Here is a 22545-nt window from a genome sequence, read left to right as displayed (position 1 = left end):
GTATAGAGAGATAATTAGGGCAGAGTGGCCAACCTATGGCACGCTTGCCCAAAGTGGCACGTCGGAGAAATCATCCGGCACGTAGCATATTATACCATTTCGGTTTATCATCTTTTTCAATCAGCTTCTTTACATTTACTCTAATTACAGCATATTATTTTTTTATTTAAATATAGTTTTTTAAAACTCTTTTCGCCCTGTGGGCACTAAGACGGCTTTTTTATCTAGCAAGCCCACAATGGGACAGCCGGGTGGTGAGGAACGGATCACCACCTAAAAATTTTTGGGGACTTTTTTGATCCGTCCGGATTTTGTCTCGGGTCCACAAGAGCGATAAGATACCACTTTGACCGCTCGGCCATTCGGCCAAATTTAAATATAGTTACTCCAAGTCTGAAACTTCTGCACGCATAAACATTTTTAAACGTAAGTATGCTTAACACGCTTACTATGTGGCACGCAGACTCAAAAAGGTTCGCCATCCCTGACTAAGGGTAATAGTCCAATTGCAACAAAATCAGGCATGGTGACAGTTTAGCACATGCGAAAGACATTTCCGTATAAAAATTACCATTATATCAATAACATTTTAGTGCTGTAAGCATCAAATTATGCATAAGAGTTATTTCCACAAGAATTATTTATACAAACACTCATGCTATCGCTGCAGGATACTGTTCAATGTAGAGCCAATTCCGTAGATGAAAAACCTAAACTTGATATTCAGTGTTTTATACGATCGACTGTAATTGATCTACGATGCTTCTCACTTGCAGTGTTATGTCTTCTTCAAGGCTGCGAAATTTCAACATATCCTCGATAAACTACACTTTTTAAATGTTCCTGTAATCAAAACTCAATTAATTAATCACTAATTAATAACCGCCTCCTTCTCAAAGTGGCCTCTCTCAGTCTCTAAGCATCGACACATTTTTATTTCCAAACTGATTTTAATCAGTTCTATGGTAAGGTTACATTCTGGTAGACAATAAACAACGCTTTTCTTTCAGTTTACAGCAGTCGGCCGGATGGCCGAGCGGTCAAGGTGGCAGACTACCGCTCTGGGGGACCTGGAATCAAATCCGAACGGGTCGAATAATCCCCAGGAATTTTTCGGGGGGTGGTCCGTTCGGATATGTTGGGCCCGGTTCCTCACCATCCGGTTACCCCATTGTGGGCCTGGCCAAACCCACAATGGGCCTACTAAAAGAGGCCCTCTTAGTGCCCACAGGGCGAAAAGAGTTAAAAAAAAAGTTTGCAGCAGTATTTATTACACAAAATTTAACTTATTCTTAACGTGTTGAAGTTGCCCAGTCCTCCCCTATTATTTACTGTTTTAAATATTTAGTAATTATAATAGAGATTTTAAAATGTTTGTATTTTTCAGAAGTTGATGGTTTGAAAGATGGATATGTCTTGCATAAAGATTCAAACTGTAAATACTCGTGCAGTATAGCGAATAAATGGGGTTATTGCTCTCCTCTTTGTCAGAAGAAACATGGAAAAACTGGATATTGCTATTCTTTTGCTTGTTGGTGTGAAGGTCTTCCTAATGATACACCTGTTTATGGTGATAAAGGTTATTTTTGCTGGAAACGTTAATAAATTATTGCGATCGTAGTCTCAATTTTAAAAAAAATTATTGTTGAAATAAAATCTCCAAAATATAATATTGATGTCAATGATAATTTGCCTTTTTATTCATTCATCATTTTAAGAAAATAAAACAAAAGTTGTTAACTGAAAATTTTCATTTTCATAATTAGTTTTACTTGGTTTTATTCATGTGTGTCAACGCAGCACATGGAAAATCTGCAGGAGGAAGAATGACCCCCCGGAAGTCTTTATGGAAAAATGGCTCCTATTTACGTGTTACTAAGTTGAAGAAAACCGGGAAACTTCACGTGGCCACGTACGGAGACGCGATTCCAAGACAAACTGGTTAATTAATTAACCTTTTCCTGTTTACCAATTTAAGGAAATTAATTAATTACATGTATTTTACCGTGCATCGCATTTTTGCATAATTTGTTAAATTGAGATATCTCGTTTCAAAATCGCGCTAGATTCAATCTGTTTTCTGTTTTTAATCAAAAACATATAACAGATTACGATTGTTCAATTTTCTGTATAATACAAATTTAAAATAATATTTAAATTTTAAACGTTACAAAAAAAAACCCGAAAAAAATAATTAATGTAAATACATCCCATGAATTTTGTACTTTATTCACTTCCACACATCTGTTTTCTTTTAAACAATACTGTCAACAGTGACAGCTGGTGACTGTTGTTCTTGGGAGATCCACATGTACTGTACTGTACACTTCTGGGAAAGATGCGTTTTAAGATGTGTTCTAGTTAATTAACCACACATACTCAAATATAACACAATATTTCTGATTTTTGGTGTAATTAAAATACCGTAAAATAGTTATATATATAAAAATCCAATAATATATACAAGAATTTTACTAGAGTCAAATCTGTGCATAAGAAGTTTAGAACAGTCAGAATAATATAATTTAAAAAATTCCAGTAAAAAACCATTAAGCAATTAATATGTTAATTTTAAAAAAACGTTATAAGAAAACGTTTGCGCAGGTAAAAACTTGTGAAAAATGCTGAGGTCATAGAAAACATGAAATCATTCTTCAGTTTCTTTTGTAACGCTGTGTTTCTCGCTCGAGTTCGTCTCGAGCGCGGGCCTTAAGGATTACAAATTTTACTTATTAAAACTATATTTATAATATAATATTTTCAATATGGTTTTATTATAGAACTTAATTTATTTTAAAATAATTTTGTTTAATAATATATTATATTTATATTAATATCATTAGAATATTATAATTTTAAATTAATTTTTAAAATTCACTAAACGAATGTTGGTTTGAATACAAGTATTCGAATATTCGATAGTAGTTGTTAAACGTAAAGACGTAGGTCAAAAAGTAATTAGAAATTTGATAATTAATGAGTTCATAATGATAAGTAACTTTAAGAAATGTATTACAAAACTGAAGGAATTAAGACCATATATTGGAATGTTTATGCTTTTATTTATTATTCCAGGTTTTAAATTTACGGAGGTAAGATTTTCTAAAAATATTTTGATTTAAAACATATACAGTAAAACCTGTCAACAATGACAAAAGCGTTAAAAAAATGGCCTTTGTTTGGAGGTTATTTTGCATGCATTGTATGCATTCAAAAGGAAAAACAGTTCCTGAAAAAATACAGTGGAACTTTCAATACAGGCTACTTCTAAACAGTGGCCTGTATTGAAGGTTTCACTGTACAATTTTCAAAATTTAAATTAGGATACAATTCAACATTTTGTAAACAAATTATTAACGTGTGAAATTTGTTAAAGTATATTTATTTCTGATGTAATTACAAAAGTATTTTTATATTTTTACGAAATCAAATTACAAATAGTCCTTCTAAACATAACAAAAGAAATTTCTTTAATAAAAATTTAAGACTATTTTTTAAAATTTAAATAACGATATTTTTGAAGAAATTGTAACATCTACAATCTCTACGTATTTGGTATTCGGAAATTTTTGATAAATCTGAAAATAAATTACATTTTAAAATTTATTAATAAATCGGTAAAATATTTTAAAAAATTAATTATTCATGAATTACTTGCAAATAAACAATCTTTAAAATCTAGCAGAAAAACGTATTTAAATAGAATTTTAAGAGCTTTTTAAATTTATTTTTGGAAGTTCGAATATGTGTAAAAATTCAAATTTCTATAGTCCGTTCCCTATAACTTCGTGCATGCTTCCGCAAGAAATAGTTGACAAAATTCAGGATCCTTTGCTAACAATTGTTAAACTTTCAATCACAGATATCATTAAATCATTTTGCTTGAAAACACAGTAATTAAATTGTCAATTTTTCATAACGAGTAACAAGAAATTTGATTTGTAAAAAAGTGCGGTGTGTGAAGGGAAGTTGTGATTGGCTGAAAGTAAACTTCGCCTTTCTTCTTTCCGAAAGTAGTTCAGAAATGGCAGTAATTACGGGAAGAACAGACGACGGTATCATTTTATTGAAATATTTCCTCAACTTTTCTCTCCGGGACTAAATTGATAATAATTAACGTAACATTTTCAATAGGACACTGCTGTTGCTTTTACAATAGAGCGGAAGGATAAATTTTGTAGCGTACAAAAATGAGGTGGCCTTTTTGCTTCTTCATTTTATACATGAAGTTACAGCAGTTTAAACTCTATAGAACTTATATGAGTGGATCAATAAATAGCCTTCCAATAAGCGTATTTCATGCTGTTGCTTTTGGTTGATTATTTAATTGAATTAACGTTATAAATTACAGTATGTTTAATTGTTATAAACTTTGAAATCTCTGACATTTTTGGAAGAAATTTGTGATTATCAGAGGAAACAATGTTATATGACGTTAATGTTTGAATTTTTGAAGTTTTTTTCGAAAATTCAGACACGTTTCGAAGAACTTTTCTTGCTTCACTACGGATTGATACAGATTCAAGATCCAGTAACCCAGCTTCATTTTCCCCCCACAAAAACTATAATAAATAAAACGTTGATCTTTTGAAATGATCGGAAAATTAAGGAAAATTTTAATATCTCGAATCTCTAATGTAATCGGTTATCGTTAATGTTGAATATATAATTATTTTTAGGTCTTATCCTATTAATGTGCTTAACAAAATTGCTAATTTTATTAGCAAAACAAAAAAATTTAAGCGCTGAATTTATTATCAAATTAAAGTAGCTAATTATTGTCAAGTTTTTACGTATAATTATTGTAAAACTTAAAGCAAACTGAAACGACTTTTTCTATAACCAAGTTATTAACTTCTTTACTTAGGAAGTGAGAACAGGAATTATCATATTTTTAATGTATACATTCTGGCTGTTCGAAATTATACCTCCCGTTATTACGGCATTAATGCCTATAGTCTTGTTTCCATTGCTACATATCATCGAAACTAAAGCTGTATGTGAATTATATATGAATGTATGTAAAATTGTTTTTTAATAAAATCTACTAAATTTAATTTTAGAACTGTTAATCGATAAAACAATTATTTATAAATTTATTTATTAGGATTCCATCATCTTGTTTTTAGGAGGACTTATAGCATCGAATGCTATTCAAAGTTCTAACTTACATAAAAGAGCAACTTTTACTTTCATGATATTAATGAATAAAGGTGCTCCTTGGTTAGTGTTAATTTATTATGAAAATTTTCATATATTATTTATATATATATATATATAACATTTAATTATTATGGTTAGGTTAATACTGGGATTTATGTTAAATGCTATGTTTTTATCGCTATGGATATCTAATACTGTAACAACAATGCTGATGGTAGCTGTTGCAGAAGAAGTTTTAGATAAGATTAGAAGTAAACCAGTGAGCAATGAATGTAAATAATAAAAATTTGTTATCTTCAAAATTTTCCTAATATTTTAAGTCTAATATTTTGAAAAAACTTTTCTAACTGATTAAGATTATTTTTCATTATTAATTCTTCAACATAATAGTTTTTTTATTTTTTAAATACAGTGTTTAATGAAAATCAAGAAGACGATTTTCAGAGTGAAGCGTAAATAGTGAAATTTTATATTTCATATATTAATTTTAATTTCCAAATAGTTTTTAAATTTTTTTTTTTTCGTTTTTGACATGAAAGTTAACTTTAAAAGGTTTATAATTTTTAGAGGCGTTTTACAATTTAAAAGAATAAAACAAGCCTTAATGTTGAGCATAACTTATGCATCAACTATAGGAGGTATGGGAACATTAGTAAGCACTGGATCAAATATTTTATTCAAAGAATATATAAAAGAGCGAGTATTAATTTTGCTTTTTATAAATTTAAAAAGTATAATTATTAGTATTATAATTTTATGTCAGTTTTAAAATATTTAAAAAACAACAAACATACCTGTAATTAGTAAATAATAAATCCATTTTCAGATATTTTCCAGGATCGACAGAAATCACTTTTGGTTCGTGGATTATATATAATATTCCTGGAATGTTTTTACTAATGTTAAGTGGTTGGGGTTTGGTGACTTACGTAGTCATGAAATATAAGTAAATATTTCATATTAAATTTATAATTTATACATTTTTATATTTTCATTTCTTATATAATTCATATCCATATTATATATATTACACTCGAATTTCGTAAATCACTGTTTGATTTGGTAATTATATAGTTTAATTAAGGGAATATGAACTTTTTTAATTATGTTATATTAAAAAGAATGTATATTTAATAGACATTCGGAAAACGCATAACATTTTTCCGGGAGACCCGTATATAAAGTGCTATAAACAAAAATTCATAGGACTACTTACCGATTATGCCCCGTTTGAGACGCCATTGCTTAAGCTTGCCGTCGTTGTGGAGGTGCACGTTGGACGGCGAATGCACGCGAAGCGTGTCACCTGGCCCAATTTCAACGTCACTCGATCACGTGGCTAGGTCTCTGACGCGTTTCCGGGAAGCTTTTCTTCTCGCAGAAGAATCCGGTCTTTTTGCACTAATCACGTGGGTTAAAGTATACCTAGGTACTCCTATGGCGGCTCTTTCGGAATTCCGATAGCATTTGCGATTTTAGAAATGCAAATTTTTAATTTTCGTGGGCCCGAGGATGCACGTTCTAACCTAACCTAACCGGCCGGATGGCCGAGCGGTCAAGGTTAGCAGCCTGCCGCCCTGGGGGACCCGGGATCGAATCCGGACGGGTCGAAAAATTCCCAGGAGTTTTTCGGGGGGTGGTCCGTCCGGATATGTCGGTCTCCGTCCCTCACCACCCGGCCGCCCCATTGTGGGCCTGGCCGAACCCATAATGGGCTTGTTATAAGAGGCCCTCTTAGTGCCCACAGGGCGGAAAGAGTTAAAAAAAAAAAAACCTAACCTAACCGACGGCCGGATGGCCGAGCGGTAAAGGTGGCAGCCTACTGCTCTGGGGGACCCGGGATCGAATCCGAACGGGTCGAATAATCCCCAGGAATTTTTCGGGGGGTGGTTCGTTCGGATATGTCGGGCCCCGTCCCTCACCACCCGGTCGCCCCATTGTGGGCCTGGCCGAACCCATAATGGGCCTACTAAAAGAGGCCCTCTTAGTGCCCACAGGGCGAAAAGAGTTAAAAAAAAACCTAACCTAACCTATTTTATTTAGGGTTTCTCAAACGGGTTCCCGGGATCCCGGGATCCCGGTTGTTTTTTAACCCGGGAAATATTTCGGGAAATTTTTCTTATCCCGGGAGATCCCGCAAATTTCTTTAAAATTCACTTTTTTCTTATTTTGTGCCAAGGTTGAGGAAATTTTGCAAATAGAAAGTATAGTTAACTCATAAACTGTCAGAATACATTTGTATTTATTAATTTTAAACCTACTTATTAGTTTTTTTTTAAATTTTTACTCGGTCAAATCACACATGGTCAAAATCACACATGGTACAAATCACAAATGGTCAATAATCAATACGTAGCTTATTTGTAGCAGGAGTCAAAATTCTTTACCTGTAATATTTGTAATAATTGTGCTTATGTTGTCTTAATTTTTAACTGTGCCCAATAGCTTCGATAACTGCGTAACGCCAAGTTGTGCAAATTGGGCCAGGATACGAACGAGTACGAAGTCTGCAAGCAGGGCCGGATTTACATAAGGGCATTTGCGGCTTGTGCCCAGGGACCCGCAAAATAGGGGCCCCCACAAAACTTAAAAAAATTATGTTTAAACATAATATTTTTTTCCTATTACTGCGACAGCCTAGTGTAGCCTAATCATGAGGGCCACAGGCAGAGAAAACCAAACCCGGGAAAAAATTTCACATAGGTATTTTTCAGTTAAATTAAAATAATTTGTTTTACACAATAAAATATATGTATGTTTACAATAACCTTATTTTTAAATGAAATTTACTACTTCCTAGTTGAAAACTAATTGAAAGTACAGTATTTTGTGTAAATTTTCTAAACCATCAAATTTGCCTACTCTTAAAGGGGGGCCCCACCATATTTGTGCCCAGGGCCCTCTGATTGTTAAATCTGGCTCTGTCTGCAAGTACGAAGTTTTTCTTCATAACCTGATTATTAAAGACAAACGAACTGCTGAATTATTGGGCTATGATGTTTCTATTAAAGCTGTCGAGGTAGACAAATCAAGAATACTAGAGGACAAAAGAAGTACTACAATGTCGAAAAGGAACTAGAAATCTTTTAGGATAGGCCTACGGGTGAAAAACGCATAATTTTTGTCTTATCTTAAATGCATTAAACACGATTCCAATCACATCAATTGAATCGGAAAAGGCATTCTCGGTAGCAAGACTTTTCATTACTGAAATAAGAATTGGATTGAGTGATCGGAGTACTGTATTGACCATCTTTGCTTTTTAAAATCTTACAAAAATTTACAATATTTTGTATTATATTTTATTTAAAAAACGAAAATTACCTTCTAAGTTAGAAGTTTGATCTAAGTTCATTTTTTTTAATTTTTAACTCAATTTAAAGCATTTTGTTGTTGTTGTTGTATGCAGTTTCCAGCAAACTGTAATAAATTTTTTCTATTTGTGAAAATTTCTACGTAATTCAAAGGAAATTTTTAATATACTGTATATCTTACACAGCGTTATTAATATGATTTTGGAGGTTACAGAACATATTAAATTACTTTAAAAAAACGAAAAATAATTATATCATTTGATTTCACGATATTTCGTATATTTTAAAAATAATTAATTTTGTCCCGGGATTTCCCGAGATCCCGGGAAACAGTTCACTTTTATCTCGCAATCCCAGAACAAGCAAAAGACCGGGAAAGGAGAAATCCTAATTTTATTTACTAATAAATTATCAAAAATTTAGTAATTTATTATGTTAGGTTAGGTTAGAACGTGCGTTCTCGGACTCACAAAAATTAAAAAATTGCATTTCTAATTGCAAATGCTATCCAGATTCCGGAAGTGACGTTGATTCCCCGAGTGACGTTGAATTTGGGTCACGTGACACGCTTCGCGTGCATCCGCCGTCCAGCATGCACCTCCTCGACGACGGCAAGCGTCGAGGAGGTGCACGAGGCGTCCCAAAAGGGTCATAATCGGTAAGTAGTCTTATGAATTTTTGTTTATAGCACTTTATATACGGGTCACCCGGAAAAATGTTATGCGTTTACCGAATGACTATTAAATATACATTCTTTTTAATATAACATAATTAAAAAATTCATATTCCCTTAAACTATATAATTACCATGAAATATTTTACTTGCATTATTTATATGGAAAGTTGATGGGATACAGCAATGCAGCATATGGGTGATCTGCCAAGGGAAAAAGCTTTCTCTGGAAGACTTTTATGGGAAACTGGCCCATATTTAAAAGTTAAATTACTTAAAAGTATTGCAAGTTAATTTTATGCAAACTCAGAAAATAAAAATTTAAAAATTATATACAGTGCTTTTATAAAACTATTAGTCTATATTGCATATTTAAAATTTTTATATATCTTGTAAAAGGAGTTATTTTTAATACAGAGCCATACTTTTAAATGCAACAATGATAAACAATTAAATGAGGAAATATATCTAAATTATGAAACTTCCTATTTTGCTGTTTTTTGTAACTAATTTTATTTTATATTAAAAATTTCATATAATATTCAGCAAACAAAAAGAAGAAACCCGTGATAATACTATAAAAGAAGTTGTTTATCAGGAATATATTAGCTTAGGAATTTTAACGTAAGCTTTTCATACTTTTATGTTTAGATTTAAACTCATTAATTAATTTTTGTAATAATTTTTCACATTTTTATGTTGAAGCTTTCAGGAAAAATTCCTACTTGTATTAGGATTTTTAATTTTAATAATGCTGTGGTTCCGAAATCCTAAATATATGCCAGGTTGGGTGGCATTATTTAAACAGGAAGAAATGTAAATGTTTCGAAATTCGAAAATTTAATAATTAATAATTTTTTTTGTAAACTAACTGAATACAATGAAAATATTTCAGACTTGTGAATGATTCAGTTCCTATAATTGCTGCTGTGATATTATTTTTCGTTATTCCAGTAGATCCAACACATTTCTTACAGAGTCCGGCAATATTAAATTGGAAATTAGTCCGAACAAATACACCTTGGGAAGTCATAATATTAATTGGAGGAGGATTTGCTTTAGCTAAAGGACTTGAAGTAAGCATTTTGAAATATTATTTCTTAATGTATAGGCCTATTTGGTGGAAAAATCAATACGATTTATCAAATGTTTTGTATTTATTACTATGTTCAATATGTTTAGATATCGTACTTTTTTGTACTGAGAAACATGAAAAACTGTATATAACTAAAAGTTAAAATATCATATTAGTTATTTAGATTAAATTTATTAACTAGAAAAAACCATTCTAAAAAATAATGTATATTATTTTAATTAACTGCTTTTTAAACAGTTTCATTAATTGTTAATTACATATATATTTAAGTGCATTTTATTTGAAAGAGGGAGGAAGATAGTGACTATTCGATAAAAATTAATTGAAATGTAAAAACATTGTTCTTGGTTGTATGATTAATAGGCCTGTGATTGATGTAGAAGCGATTTTATACACTGCAAATAATGTTAAGAAGTAAAACTCGCGGGAAGCAATATCACAAATAATTGCATCTAATGACAAGAAATAATCATCTTAATGTTTTAATAATCAAGTGTATTGTACGATTACTTAAATACCCGTATTTACTCGCGTCTAAGACGGTCTCGCATATAGGACGGGGTGTTACTTTAAAGATCAAAATAAAAAAATATATATATTTATTAATAAAATTCTAATTTCATTTTGTTTAATCACAAATAAAATATTATAAATGTACATATTAAGGAAAACAACCATTTGTAAGGGAAACAATCAAAATGTACTGTACAGATTAAGGGAAACAATCACCTTTTGTCTACTCGGATTCTCCCCCCGAAGCTTCGTTACAACTCTCCTCTTTTTCATTCTCATTGTAAAAAGCATCGTCCTCTGATCTGTCGAGGGAATTTGAAATGCAGTATTTTCTGAATGACTTTGCTATCAGCCCTTGAGGAATGCTTTTCCGCCCACCTGATACCCACGTAGCGAAACCAAAAGATTATAATGAGCATGACAGGAAAAAGTTTATTTTTAATGATTTAGAATGTGCAAGTATTCATTAAAATACCAATTTAATTAATGTGAAATAACTATATTTATAATCATTGCTAAGTGACCAGCTATTTCCGGACCATCTCTAAAAGCGACATTCACCTTGACTTCGATAGCACTCTGCTATATAGGCAGCATGAACTATATACGGTTCACAAAAATTATTGCAAAACTGCAAATAATTTTTTGCTCGCGCGTATAGAACGACCTAGGTTCTTCAAGCAGTGAAAAATAAATAAAAACCTCGTCCTGTAGGTAAGTAAATACGGTAATTGAATGCTTATATCTATGTTTTTACATTCTATAAAAATTTAGTTTCTTAATGCAATGATGTATGCATGCAATAAATCTAAATACTAAACCTATGTTTTCAAAGTAATTTGCTATCAATATTTGATTATATATTATACTATATTATTTTTATATATGATCTGTAGATCCCATATTTTACGAAGATATAGTAATTTACAGGCTACTGATCTGTCTTACCAATCGAACTTTCTATATAACAGAAAAAGTAGTTGTTGGAAACCGTAGATTGATTATTTTCTAAATAAGATGTAGCTTAATGTATAAATAGATACAAGTATTTTTAACTAAATATACTAAAATAAAATACATAATATTGATTTGATTATAATATTCATATAAATTATATATATATATATATATTTTTATTTATTTATTTATTTATTTATTTTTATTTTTAGGTGTCAGGATTGAATAAAATTTTTGGCAGTTGGGTTTTAAAAATGCGTATCCTTCCTGTAAATCTTATTTTAGCAATAATTGTTTTATTAACAATTATGCTAACTGAATTCTTCAATAATATTTCAGTAGCAGCGCTAATGTTACCAATAATTACAGAAGTAGTAAGAGAACTTTCTTATGTTGTTATGTTATATATAATTATTATATGTTATTTAATCAATATATTCGATATAATTAGTATCACTTTAATTAATTAATCGAATCAAATTATACTTTGATTTGATTTATAAGTGATTACATTTTTTTATTTAATTTTACTTTTTGATAGACTTTAGCTCTGAAAATCAATCCAATGAAATTTTTCATACCAATTATATTAGCATCGTCATATAGCTTTTCGTTACCTACAGCTAGTCAAGCTAATGAAATTGTTCGTAAAGCAGGAGAACTCAAAATCTTTCAAATGGTACTTTGAATAAATTTTATATTGTAATTATAAATATAATTTATTACGTTATTTTTCATTTTGTATAGTTTGTTAATATAGTTTTATTTAATACAACGTTGTTTCTAATCATTAGGGTAAATTAATTGTAGATTTAATATTATTTTTATCCTTGTATTTTTTAAGGTGACTTCAGGTATTTGCATGAATCTGATAGCTTATTTTCTGCAACTGTTCTTTATTAACACCTTCGGCAATATGATGTTCATGTTAAATGAATATCCAAAATGGGCTGCAAAACGATTTACTGAAATTGATTTATTGAAAATTAATGATACTTATACATTCTATTAACATTATTTAAATTCTGTTATATTTATATTTGCCGTGAATATTTATATTTGTTAATTAAATTAAATAAAACATTATAATTAAAAAAAAATGTTAATGAACGAATAAATGACATAAAAATTTTAAATATTAATCGCCCAATAATATGCTTATGTATTCTATATTATTAAATTATTAAAAATGAAAGAATGTCTATTTCGTTTCTTTTGTAACATATGATAGCATCTAATTTCTAATAGTCATTTTTTTCTGTGATTTAAAACGGTAAAAATGTCTCCAAATATTCGGTCGTTCAGCTCATTGGAATGTTCTACTTTCTAACAGTAAACAAATGTAATTTCCATATTACATTTTTCTATTATTTCATTCAATTTAAAATTTCTCAAGAAAATTCTACTGTTGATTTAAATGTTATCTCTTCTAGCCAAATATGCATCAAATGGTCACTACCCTTTTCTTGAATCTACGAAATAAAAGCAAATGATTTATTTTAGAAACTTATTCTTTGAAATAATAATTTATAATTTTAAATACATTCATTATTATACTCACGCACCTACACAAACACGTGTGTGTATGAATGATTTGAAACCGAATAGGATTTTTCTTCTATAAAAAAAAAAAAAAGTCAAAACACTGATGTAGCTAATAATATTCCAAATAGAAATAATTTCGATAAAATCCAAATAGTCTAGCTTGTCAGTCATTGTTCTCACTTCTTCCCTGCGCTATTCTGGTGTCCTCTGGACAGTAGGATGCGAAAGAGACGAGTAGTTTTGAAAGTTGAGTCACGGTTACTATATCCTTTCAATCAAAGGAAATTGGCTCTAAGAAGAGCATTTAGCTTTGAATCTCGCACGAATGAACCCGCATAATAGCTATGCTGGTGAATGGGTAGGATACGTCTTAGGGTATTTTCACTTCCTACGAGAAACAAAAAGGCGAAAAATCTGGCTACGGTATAGTAAAGATACAGTATTGTATCGTAGAACTGACATTCATAGAATTTCTGATAATTAAACTCTTTCCACCCTGTGGGCACTAAGAGGGCCTCTTTTAGAAGGCCCATTATGGGTTCGGCCAGGCCAACAATGGGGCGACCGGGTGGTGAAAGACGAGGCCCGACATATCCGAACCGACCAGCCCCCGAAAAATTCCTGGGGATTATTCGACCCGTTCGGATTCGATTCCGGGTCACCCAGAGCGGTGGGCTGTCACCTTGACCGCTCGGCCATCCGGCCGTCTCGTTTAATTATTAATTAATATATATCAGGTTACTTTTATATGTAATTATTAATCATTTAATTTATAACTGAATGTTTACGTTTTCATAGTTACAATTAGATAAATATTTCTTCGTAAAAAATATGGAGCTTTATAGCACAAAGGTAAAACTAACAAGTAAGTACAGTATACGAATTCTTCGAACAGCGACTGTAATTAGGCATGTAAAATCGGATTTTTACCACAACTTATAATAGATTCCTATCTCTTTCAATTTTTTCCTTAATCTTTTTCTCCTACATTAGTGATTGCTAATACGTCTCATTGAACTGCTTCTTATAAATATATTAGTTAAAAAATAATTAAAAATCTCTATTTATCTATATTACAAGAATACCAACAAATATGAGTTATATCAGAAAGTTGTCAAATTTTACCGTAAAAGAGCTACTTTTGGAAGTAATGAATGAAAAATGGAGTAAATTAAGTATATAAATTTATTTGAAAAGTTAACGTCATTATTTAAAATACGATTGGCACAATCTCAAAATGCATGCATTGATGAAAATATAATACTGTTAAATTTAAATGAGGTTTTGCATTCAAAGTTTATTTTTCTAAAACATCTGTTTATCATAAAATAATTTGTTATATGTGATGTGAACTTGACTGTGTGTTCTTATCGTTTATGCAAACAAAAATTTTTTTTCTAACTAATTATTACTTCTCCCATGAGACCAATTGTCTAGCAATCTCAAATCGATTCTGTGGCTCACCACTGTCGGACATAAAAGATTATTTTAGTTACATCTGATTGTTTATTTTATTTTAATTTAATTTGTAACACCTGCTTATCATTGTGTTTTTACATTTTGATTTACTGTACAGTACATTCAATTGTATTCCTACATAGTAGATACATTCCAGATAAACCATTGTAAGTAAAACATGTTTAAACAAAATATTTCAATTTTAGTTAACAATTGTAAGGTACTTAACGGCAAAATTTAATAGTTATATTACTTGAACAAATTTTAAATTTATTTTTTATTCGATTTTCTCAATTAAACACGAAAATACCTGTAGCTTTTAACTATATTACTGCACCGCCAGGTTCAAAAGTTCAAACACAGGTACAAAATTCGTACAGGATAAATTCATATATTGCAAGAATGGTATTATTCCTCAACAACAATCAAATGAACAAAATGTTGAAACAAAAGTAATGAACATGAAGTACTAAACTTTAAAATTATCACATTGAAAAATCACTGGTAAGATCATCATCATCATCAGAATCTTTTTCACTAGAATGTTTTTGTATGGTTGAAGCAGATGATAGTTTCCAAGTATAATATCTATCGTTGTTGTTTTTAAGTAGTTCCTTTGCTAATAACAGTGCTTCACAGGAATCGGTAAGAACTCGATTTTGTAATTTAGTTTTTATTAAATTTAATTGCAAAAAATACGTTCAACTGCTGCGCTTGAATGAGAAAGCAATATAATTATCTATTTGCTGCCAAAGTAAAGTAAAAAATAAAATAGAAATGTGGAATAAAAATGAATGTTTTGAAAGGTACTAAGTTGAAAGGAAAGGTATTAGGGTTTCATGAATGGTACTAGGAAAATGGTGTTGGGTATCTCGGTACTGGAACAAGTACAGGTATACCTCGAGTTACGTCGTTCTCGATTATACGTCGTTTGTCAAAAAAGTACATGGAAAAATAAAAATCAAGTTTAAGTCATTTTATTCGACTTTGCATCTGTCCGCCACAAATATTGAAGTCGTAATATCACTAGAAAAGCGTTAAAAGCACATAAAATCATATTAAAATATGTACATTTACAGTAAATGTTAATATAATCATCGTAAATCCTAGAGAACGAAACACGAAAGCATCTGTGTTTCTGTGTTGTCGTCTTATTTAGCGGTCTTTAAGTGCTCATTATTGGCGTTTTCCGTCGTTTTACGTCGTAACTACACAAGTAAATTTGACTTTCGTCGCCTCTCCTGGAACCAATTACCGACGTAAGGCGAGGTATATCTGTAAAAAGATACTAGATTAGCACAAAAGTACTACGTGGAACAACACTGATGCTGCCTTTGTAGCCCCGATTTTGTTACCCGGCGTCGCTGCTAGAGGATCCTCGATCTAGTTTCGCCGTTCCTTCCATTAGCTCTGTAGTCGAGTTTTGGATAGTGTACCCTTTGAGTCAGACAATTCAATCCTTTGGTAAGTAATTTTATATTAAATATTCTAGAGATTGTGATTTAATCTAAATTTCATAAGAGAATATTCATATGAAGCAAGAGTACGTGATAAAATTAAAAATCAAATAAACTGATTCCGTGTTATATAATTACAGTGGACCTTCGTTATAGCGCTGCTCACTACACCGCGCACTCGGTTATAGCGCTGGCGATGTTCGCGACGCGATAAGCTCAAACACGTTTATACAGGTCCGTGCGGCGTTAGTGTGTAGCGCATTTTATTGTTACTGCGTATTGAGTAGTTGTGTATGTATTGAGTTCCTGCATGTATTTTGAATAGTGTTTAATTATTGTATGCATGATGAGTAAAAGAAAAGCTTACAGTGTAAAAGAAACACTTGACATTATTGCTAAAGAGGTGAACCGCATTATGCCACGCTGCTCGGCATAACACGGTTCACCTTATAACGCGGGTGTTGTTTCCCGCCCGACATGCGCGTTATATCGGGGGTCCACTGTGCTAGCAGGTAGGCCCGGCGTTGCTCGGTCAAAAGTAACGATAGCGAAGATTAAGATTATTACGTTATAGTCAACCTTACCTGTTTTTACAGAATGCGAGAATTGGGTCCCCTTGTTTCCGGACTAATTAGAGAATTTTTAGATGGGTCTAAAAATATGTTCGATTTCCCGCAAAAACGTAAAACTGCATCTGTGTCTTGCACGTCGCTTTCTCTTAACAATTCCATTGTTACGTAACACTTCCATTGTTGATGGAAGTGTTAGGACTTAATCCTGTCCCTCTCCCCCTTGAGGAGGAATTTCGAAAAATCTCTAGTGTGCGTTCTCGTGACGTACCCTGTATACCAAATTTCAACTTTCAACTCCTAACCGTTTGGGCTCTGTGCTGATTATTATTATTATTATCGTCATCATCATCATCAACTCGTCTCGATTATATGTATAGAAAGAAATACGCGATTTTTTCGGATTTTATTTTAAAAAGGAGGCATATTTAATACACATTTGCAAAACACAGAATTTCTTCAGTTAAGATTTGACAACGACGATTTATTTTTCGAGATTAATTCCGTAAAAAACAGAACAAATAAAATAATAAATAATCGAGTTACTTTAAAATTCAGATGAAATGTTTATAACTATAAATTTGTTATATAAATTTGTAAACATACATGATTTATATAACTAATCCGTTCAAAACGAAGAACTACACAGCTAATTTATATATGTTAGATGTGTGACTAAAGCAAAGTTTATCAAACTGTGGTCCGCGGGCTGTTTGGAGTCACAATTTTCTGTTAACACGTGTTAATAATAAGACTTAGTTGCTCTATCACGTGATATCTGCAAGGTATAGTGCAAAAAACGATTTTTGCACTTTTTTATTGCTAATATTTCTGCAACTCCCTTACAGAAAAATCTGAAATTTTGCACACTATCTAAGTAAACAATTATATTTCGAACGAAATATTCAGCATTTATTTGGTAGTTTTGGAGAAGAAAAAGCGATCACCGAAATTGTAAACTCTAATTCCTATATATATAGTCAGTCAGTGACTTTTACTTGGCGTGGTGTCACTGAAGAGACTCTCCATATACGTACTTAAAAAGTCAGTTATTTCACGTACTTCATGTTGATCAAATTTAGCAAATTAGGTTTCAAATGAAACCTCGTGACTTCTAGATGTGCAGTAAAGTACAGATACAGTAAAATCGGCATTACCATTAATTTGCAACTTCTAAATAAGCCGGTTATTCTTGTAAGAATTTATACGTTTAACTGAGGATAAAAAAATTTCATTATTGAACTCAGTTTATTAGAAACAATTACAAAACGAATAATTACAATTTATATTTATTAAACACTGTACACTTAATACAACATTATCCATTTATATATTCTACATTTTTTTTTTTATAAACAATTGTTTTTAACTTAACGGATCATAAAATTAAACTAGAGAAATCATAACGAAATTTTCATCCCTATAGGTATGTTTCAAGTAAAAATCAATAGTAGACGTATTTATTTTCTAAGAATTTTTGTCACACTCTTACAGTATGTATAAGACAAAAGGAATGCTTCAGGTAAACATAGTTTATAAAAATAGGCCAATTTAGTGGGAATTTTATAAGCACTCTTATTGTTTGCTTTCAAGTGTAATTACGAGGGTTGAGAACAATAGGCTCCTTGCCTATCTCTGCCTACCACGCTATTTAACAAACAGCTTGCGGTAAAATAGTGAATTTTGTAGTTACAGACTGAGCTAACACGACAAATTTGGTGAGTTTTTCTTCTGGAATAAAGAAACGAAATATTTGTAGCGTGGTAGGATTTTACGCTTCGTGCAGTAATAACATAGAAAAAGTTGTATTTTTTATTTATTTTTTCCGAATAAAAAAAAGACCCAGTTAGAAGAAAGACATGGATTAATCCTGTACGGAGACCTATAAATTTTTGACCTGTCCAGGAATTATTCATTTTAATCAATGTAAAATTGAGATTACAGTAGAGAGTCGTTAATCGGAATCAATTGGGGACTGGGGTTGTTCAGATTAGTGATTTGTTCCGATTACCGATTATGTACGAAAAAATACATTAACCTGTCCGATGTTCAAATTTTTCTCCGTTGCGTGTCACTTCGTGTTGAATTTTCGTCGATTTTAAGCCTAACGAAAATTTTTATAATAATAATCGAGGCTATCGTATCGTTAAAAATTATTTCTTCATTTTGTACGAACAAAATAAATATATTGAAAAATATAAAAACATAAAAATTATACTTTAGAAGTAAATCTAGTATCAAAAACGTTCGATTCAGCACGACACAGTCCGACTGAAAATCGTTCGGATAACCGGCGATTCCGATTACCGGGGTTCCGATTAACGACTCTCTACTGTATTCAAATTTTATAACTCAGTGAAGTTATCGTAAACAATATCAAAAAATAATAAATTATTTTTATTTACAGAAATTTCATAAAATGGATGAAACGTATACTAGACAAACAACAGAAATATGTGAAATATCACAACATGGCTCTACATTATTAACACAATTACCAGAAATAGTTTGCCATATATTTGAGTACTTGAAAGATGAAGAATTATATGTTTGCAGAAAAGTCTGTACACTATGGAAAGATATTATCGACGGAATCATGTATAAGAAAATAACAATGATCAAAATAGTAAGTATTTTTTTTACTAATTTCTTGATCAAAATATTGAGTGAAACACTGGATAGTAGCGGTTTTTCTTGTTTCATTTGTTCCTGAAAAACTAGCAACGTAACCTTACCTATAGCCTAATCTTAGTTTCCTTAGATATAGACCTCTGCGGAGAAAAAAAGTTGCGTCATTCTGCCACTTTTCCTTGCCGCGCCGCATGTGTGCATCCGGCTTTACACTAAAACATTGACTCTTCTCTTTCATTGATTCTTAATCAAATTATATAATAAAAATATTGTTCTAGTAATAATCTCTTTAAACCAAAAAATTGACGGTAGACTGTCTAACAGCTTAAAGCCGGATGCACACATGCGGCGCGGCACGGAAAAGCGGCAGAATGACGTCATTTTTTCTCGCCGCAGAAGTCAATTTTGTGCCGCTTTTCTCGTGCCGCAAAAGTTGGTTGAATTCTATCTTTGGCGGTGGTCGCCGCCAAGACACGTTTCTATCAGCCAATAACAGTTCGTCTGGTAGTCACGTGAGAAAAATACAACCACGTGGTGTTTTAATGGGGGAAAGTTCGACACGATTAACCGAGATAACTAACATCAGAATAAAGAGGAAAGGATAATAAATTTAACACAAATTCTACACAAATAATCGTATATAATTTAATTCAAAGAACAAAACAACCGAATCTTACTCGAAATAGTATTCTTTATCGAGAGATCTTAATTGAGGAATAAGCCTATTTTGTACACAAGTTCTTTCTCGATCCAAGAAAATATCTCTAATCCAAAATCTTCGTTCGAATCTTCGACAAAATCTAGCTAAATAAAGCAAGCGCGGTACAAGACAAAATTTGTAAACACGTGGATAGCGGCAGTTCAGTATCGTTCGTCATCTTGAATACTGAACGCATGCGCCGAAATGTAAGCGGATTGCCGCTTGTGTAGTTGTGCTGCCGCGCGGCGAAGACGCATTCGCGACACCGCTTTTCACTGCCGCGCCGCATGTGTGCATCCTTCTTAACAGGTTCAAACTCCTTTATTGCCGCCTTTTTACAAATGCATTTCGGATCAGTATTATTTTCTCTGACCCCTCTTCAGTGCTATAAAACAAAATTTGTATATGTAACAAAAACTAACGCGAGAAGAAAAAACAAGAAACACTTCAAAAAACCGAGGAAAAAGGTGTTGTATATTCATTTAATTGCAATTGTAATCCAAAGAAAACACGTAGGGGAAACAAAAAGAAAATTAAAAATTAGACTAAGCGAGCATATTAGAGCAATAAAAGGAACTTATGCAAATTCAGCAGTGGCTGAACATTGCAGTAAGGAAGGTTGTGAAATAGATTTAAACACTGTTAAAATAAGGAAAAAAGAAGAAAATAATTTTAAACGTCAATTATATGAACATATAAATATAATCAGACAAACGGAAAGAATAAACAACAATACCGGAAGGGAAATCCACCAATCCTGGAGAAGCATTATAGAAGGTGGAGAGAAGTGAAAGCATAAAAGGAAAAATTTAAAATGAATTTGTAAATAAAGTTTAAGTAGGAAAAAATAATTCAGAATGTAAGTAGTCAATATAAAAGTTGTTAGATGAAATTTAAATCATGATTAATTTATAATGTATAAAAAATAGGTATCCGTTTCGAATTATTTGGTTAATATGGTTTACAAGTATAAATGAATATTTAAAGAAGTTCGGAAATACAGAAAGTGTAAGAATTTTATTATTTTATTGTCGGTAAAATAATGTGTATATTTTTAATTTTATAATTGTAACAAAAAAACATTTTAATTGTTGATTTGTAGAAAGTGCTATTTGAATGCCTGCTGAGGAGGGACAAACAAGTCCAAAACACAAGCTTAAAGTGTATGTGTACAGGTGAACTAAATAAAAAATATTATTTCTGATCAGTAAGACTAAATATCTGCATCCATAATTTTCCAGTATAATAAGTCCTGTTAAATCCTTACTTCCTCAGCAGATTTACCAATAATAATACACAAACACCTAATTACTTGCTGAGCTTGCTGATTTCTTTATTTTCTAACGTTTTCAACCTAATTTTCATAGGTCATCTTCAGGAAAAATTTATTACATTTCCAAATTCGAATATAAAGCTTTCGAATGCTCGCGACACTTAAAACTTTTCGAATCTTTACAAATTTTAACGGTTTAAATAATAACGGATTAAACATTAAACCAACCACAAACACATTAAAATCATTACTAATCAACAAACAAAATAAATAAATAAATAAATAAATATTGTATCAAAAATAGATTAAACTAGTTAATGCTGCCATGTCCTTTCTACGGGTTTTTTAATCCCATTTCTTTTTCTATTATGTATTTCCATGCCGTTGGAAGATTATTTGCGTCTTTTGCATTTAAACATTTGTTTTCCACCTTACTCTTATATATTTCTACTTTTTCCATCCCTAACGCAATCGTAGGTGAATGGACTGCCTTTACTATTCTCGCTTCATCCCAGATTCGAAAAGTTTTAAGTGTCGCGAGCATTCGAAAGCTTTATATTCGAATTTGGAAATGTAATAAATTTTTCCTGAAGATGACCTATGAAAATTAGGTTGAAAACGTTAGAAAATAAAGAAATCAGCAAGCTCAGCAAGTAATTAGGTGTTTGTGTATTATTATAAGTCCTGTTAATTGATAAATGTACTAGTATACAAAGATAAATTTATACTTTAAAAAACCGTTTTTTCACTACCTTAAGTACTTCATACACTCCTTTTTACACCTATACAGTACTTTCGGGTTCTGTTCACATTGCCTTAAAAAAACCGGTTTTGTCCATTGCAACAGTGCACTACAGCAATACTACATAAATAATTGCAAAAGTATAACATCTAATTAACGTTCTAGCCTATTTTTAATATAAATTTCAAAAGTTTTAAACAATCAATTGTACATACGTACAGGCCTTCCATAAAAATGTTCTAAAACCTTACACATTTCATTAAAAACCACTATATCTGTCATACACATTTGAAATAATCCCTTCGGTACAGTTTTCTCCCGTCCACGACAATATGATTCTATTAATATAAACTACTGGCATGTTGCGTCCTCTATCAGGTTATACCATTGTTGGTCGATCTGTATTCCGTTTGATATATTTACTAAATTATTATTATTATTATTACTATTATAT

General features: G+C 31.3%; 3 protein-coding genes across 4 annotated transcripts in view; all 3 read left to right on the top strand.

Annotated features, from left to right (window-relative positions):
- LOC136985887 (serine/threonine-protein phosphatase 1 regulatory subunit 10-like) overlaps positions 1-22545 on the top strand; it is a 660716-nt gene that overhangs the window by 409416 nt on the left and 228755 nt on the right. The gene's annotated exons all lie outside the window — the stretch shown is intronic.
- On the top strand, positions 2882-5627 carry LOC136985911 (solute carrier family 13 member 2-like). Its single transcript, XM_067283316.1, has 5 exons — positions 2882-3092; positions 4868-5017; positions 5108-5223; positions 5302-5435; positions 5576-5627. Exons 1-5 carry the CDS (start codon positions 2988-2990, stop codon positions 5617-5619), a joined length of 549 nt encoding a protein of 182 aa, XP_067139417.1. The 5' UTR covers positions 2882-2987; the 3' UTR covers positions 5620-5627.
- Positions 5699-22545, top strand: part of LOC136985903 (solute carrier family 13 member 1-like) — a 54096-nt gene continuing 37249 nt past the window's right edge. Inside the window, exons 1-8 of one of the 2 annotated variants that reach the window (XM_067283300.1) lie at positions 5700-5859; positions 5990-6109; positions 9697-9774; positions 9856-9966; positions 10046-10226; positions 11929-12090; positions 12258-12395; positions 12561-12839. In XM_067283300.1, the coding sequence (XP_067139401.1) occupies positions 5768-5859; positions 5990-6109; positions 9697-9774; positions 9856-9966; positions 10046-10226; positions 11929-12090; positions 12258-12395; positions 12561-12728 (1050 nt within the window). In that variant the 5' untranslated portion in view covers positions 5700-5767 and the 3' untranslated portion in view covers positions 12729-12839. Of the gene's footprint in view, positions 5860-5989; positions 6110-9696; positions 9775-9855; positions 9967-10045; positions 10227-11928; positions 12091-12257; positions 12396-12560; positions 12840-22545 lie in introns of those variants that run through there. The other variant, XM_067283301.1, reaches the window with a different exon arrangement.

This window comes from Centruroides vittatus, unplaced genomic scaffold (genome assembly GCF_030686945.1).
Source record: "Centruroides vittatus isolate TY-2023 unplaced genomic scaffold, ASM3068694v2 contig_980, whole genome shotgun sequence".
Lineage (NCBI taxonomy): Eukaryota > Metazoa > Arthropoda > Arachnida > Scorpiones > Buthidae > Centruroides > Centruroides vittatus.
The sequence above is the reverse complement of the archived record's forward strand: the minus strand, read 5'-3'. Positions and strand labels throughout refer to the sequence as shown.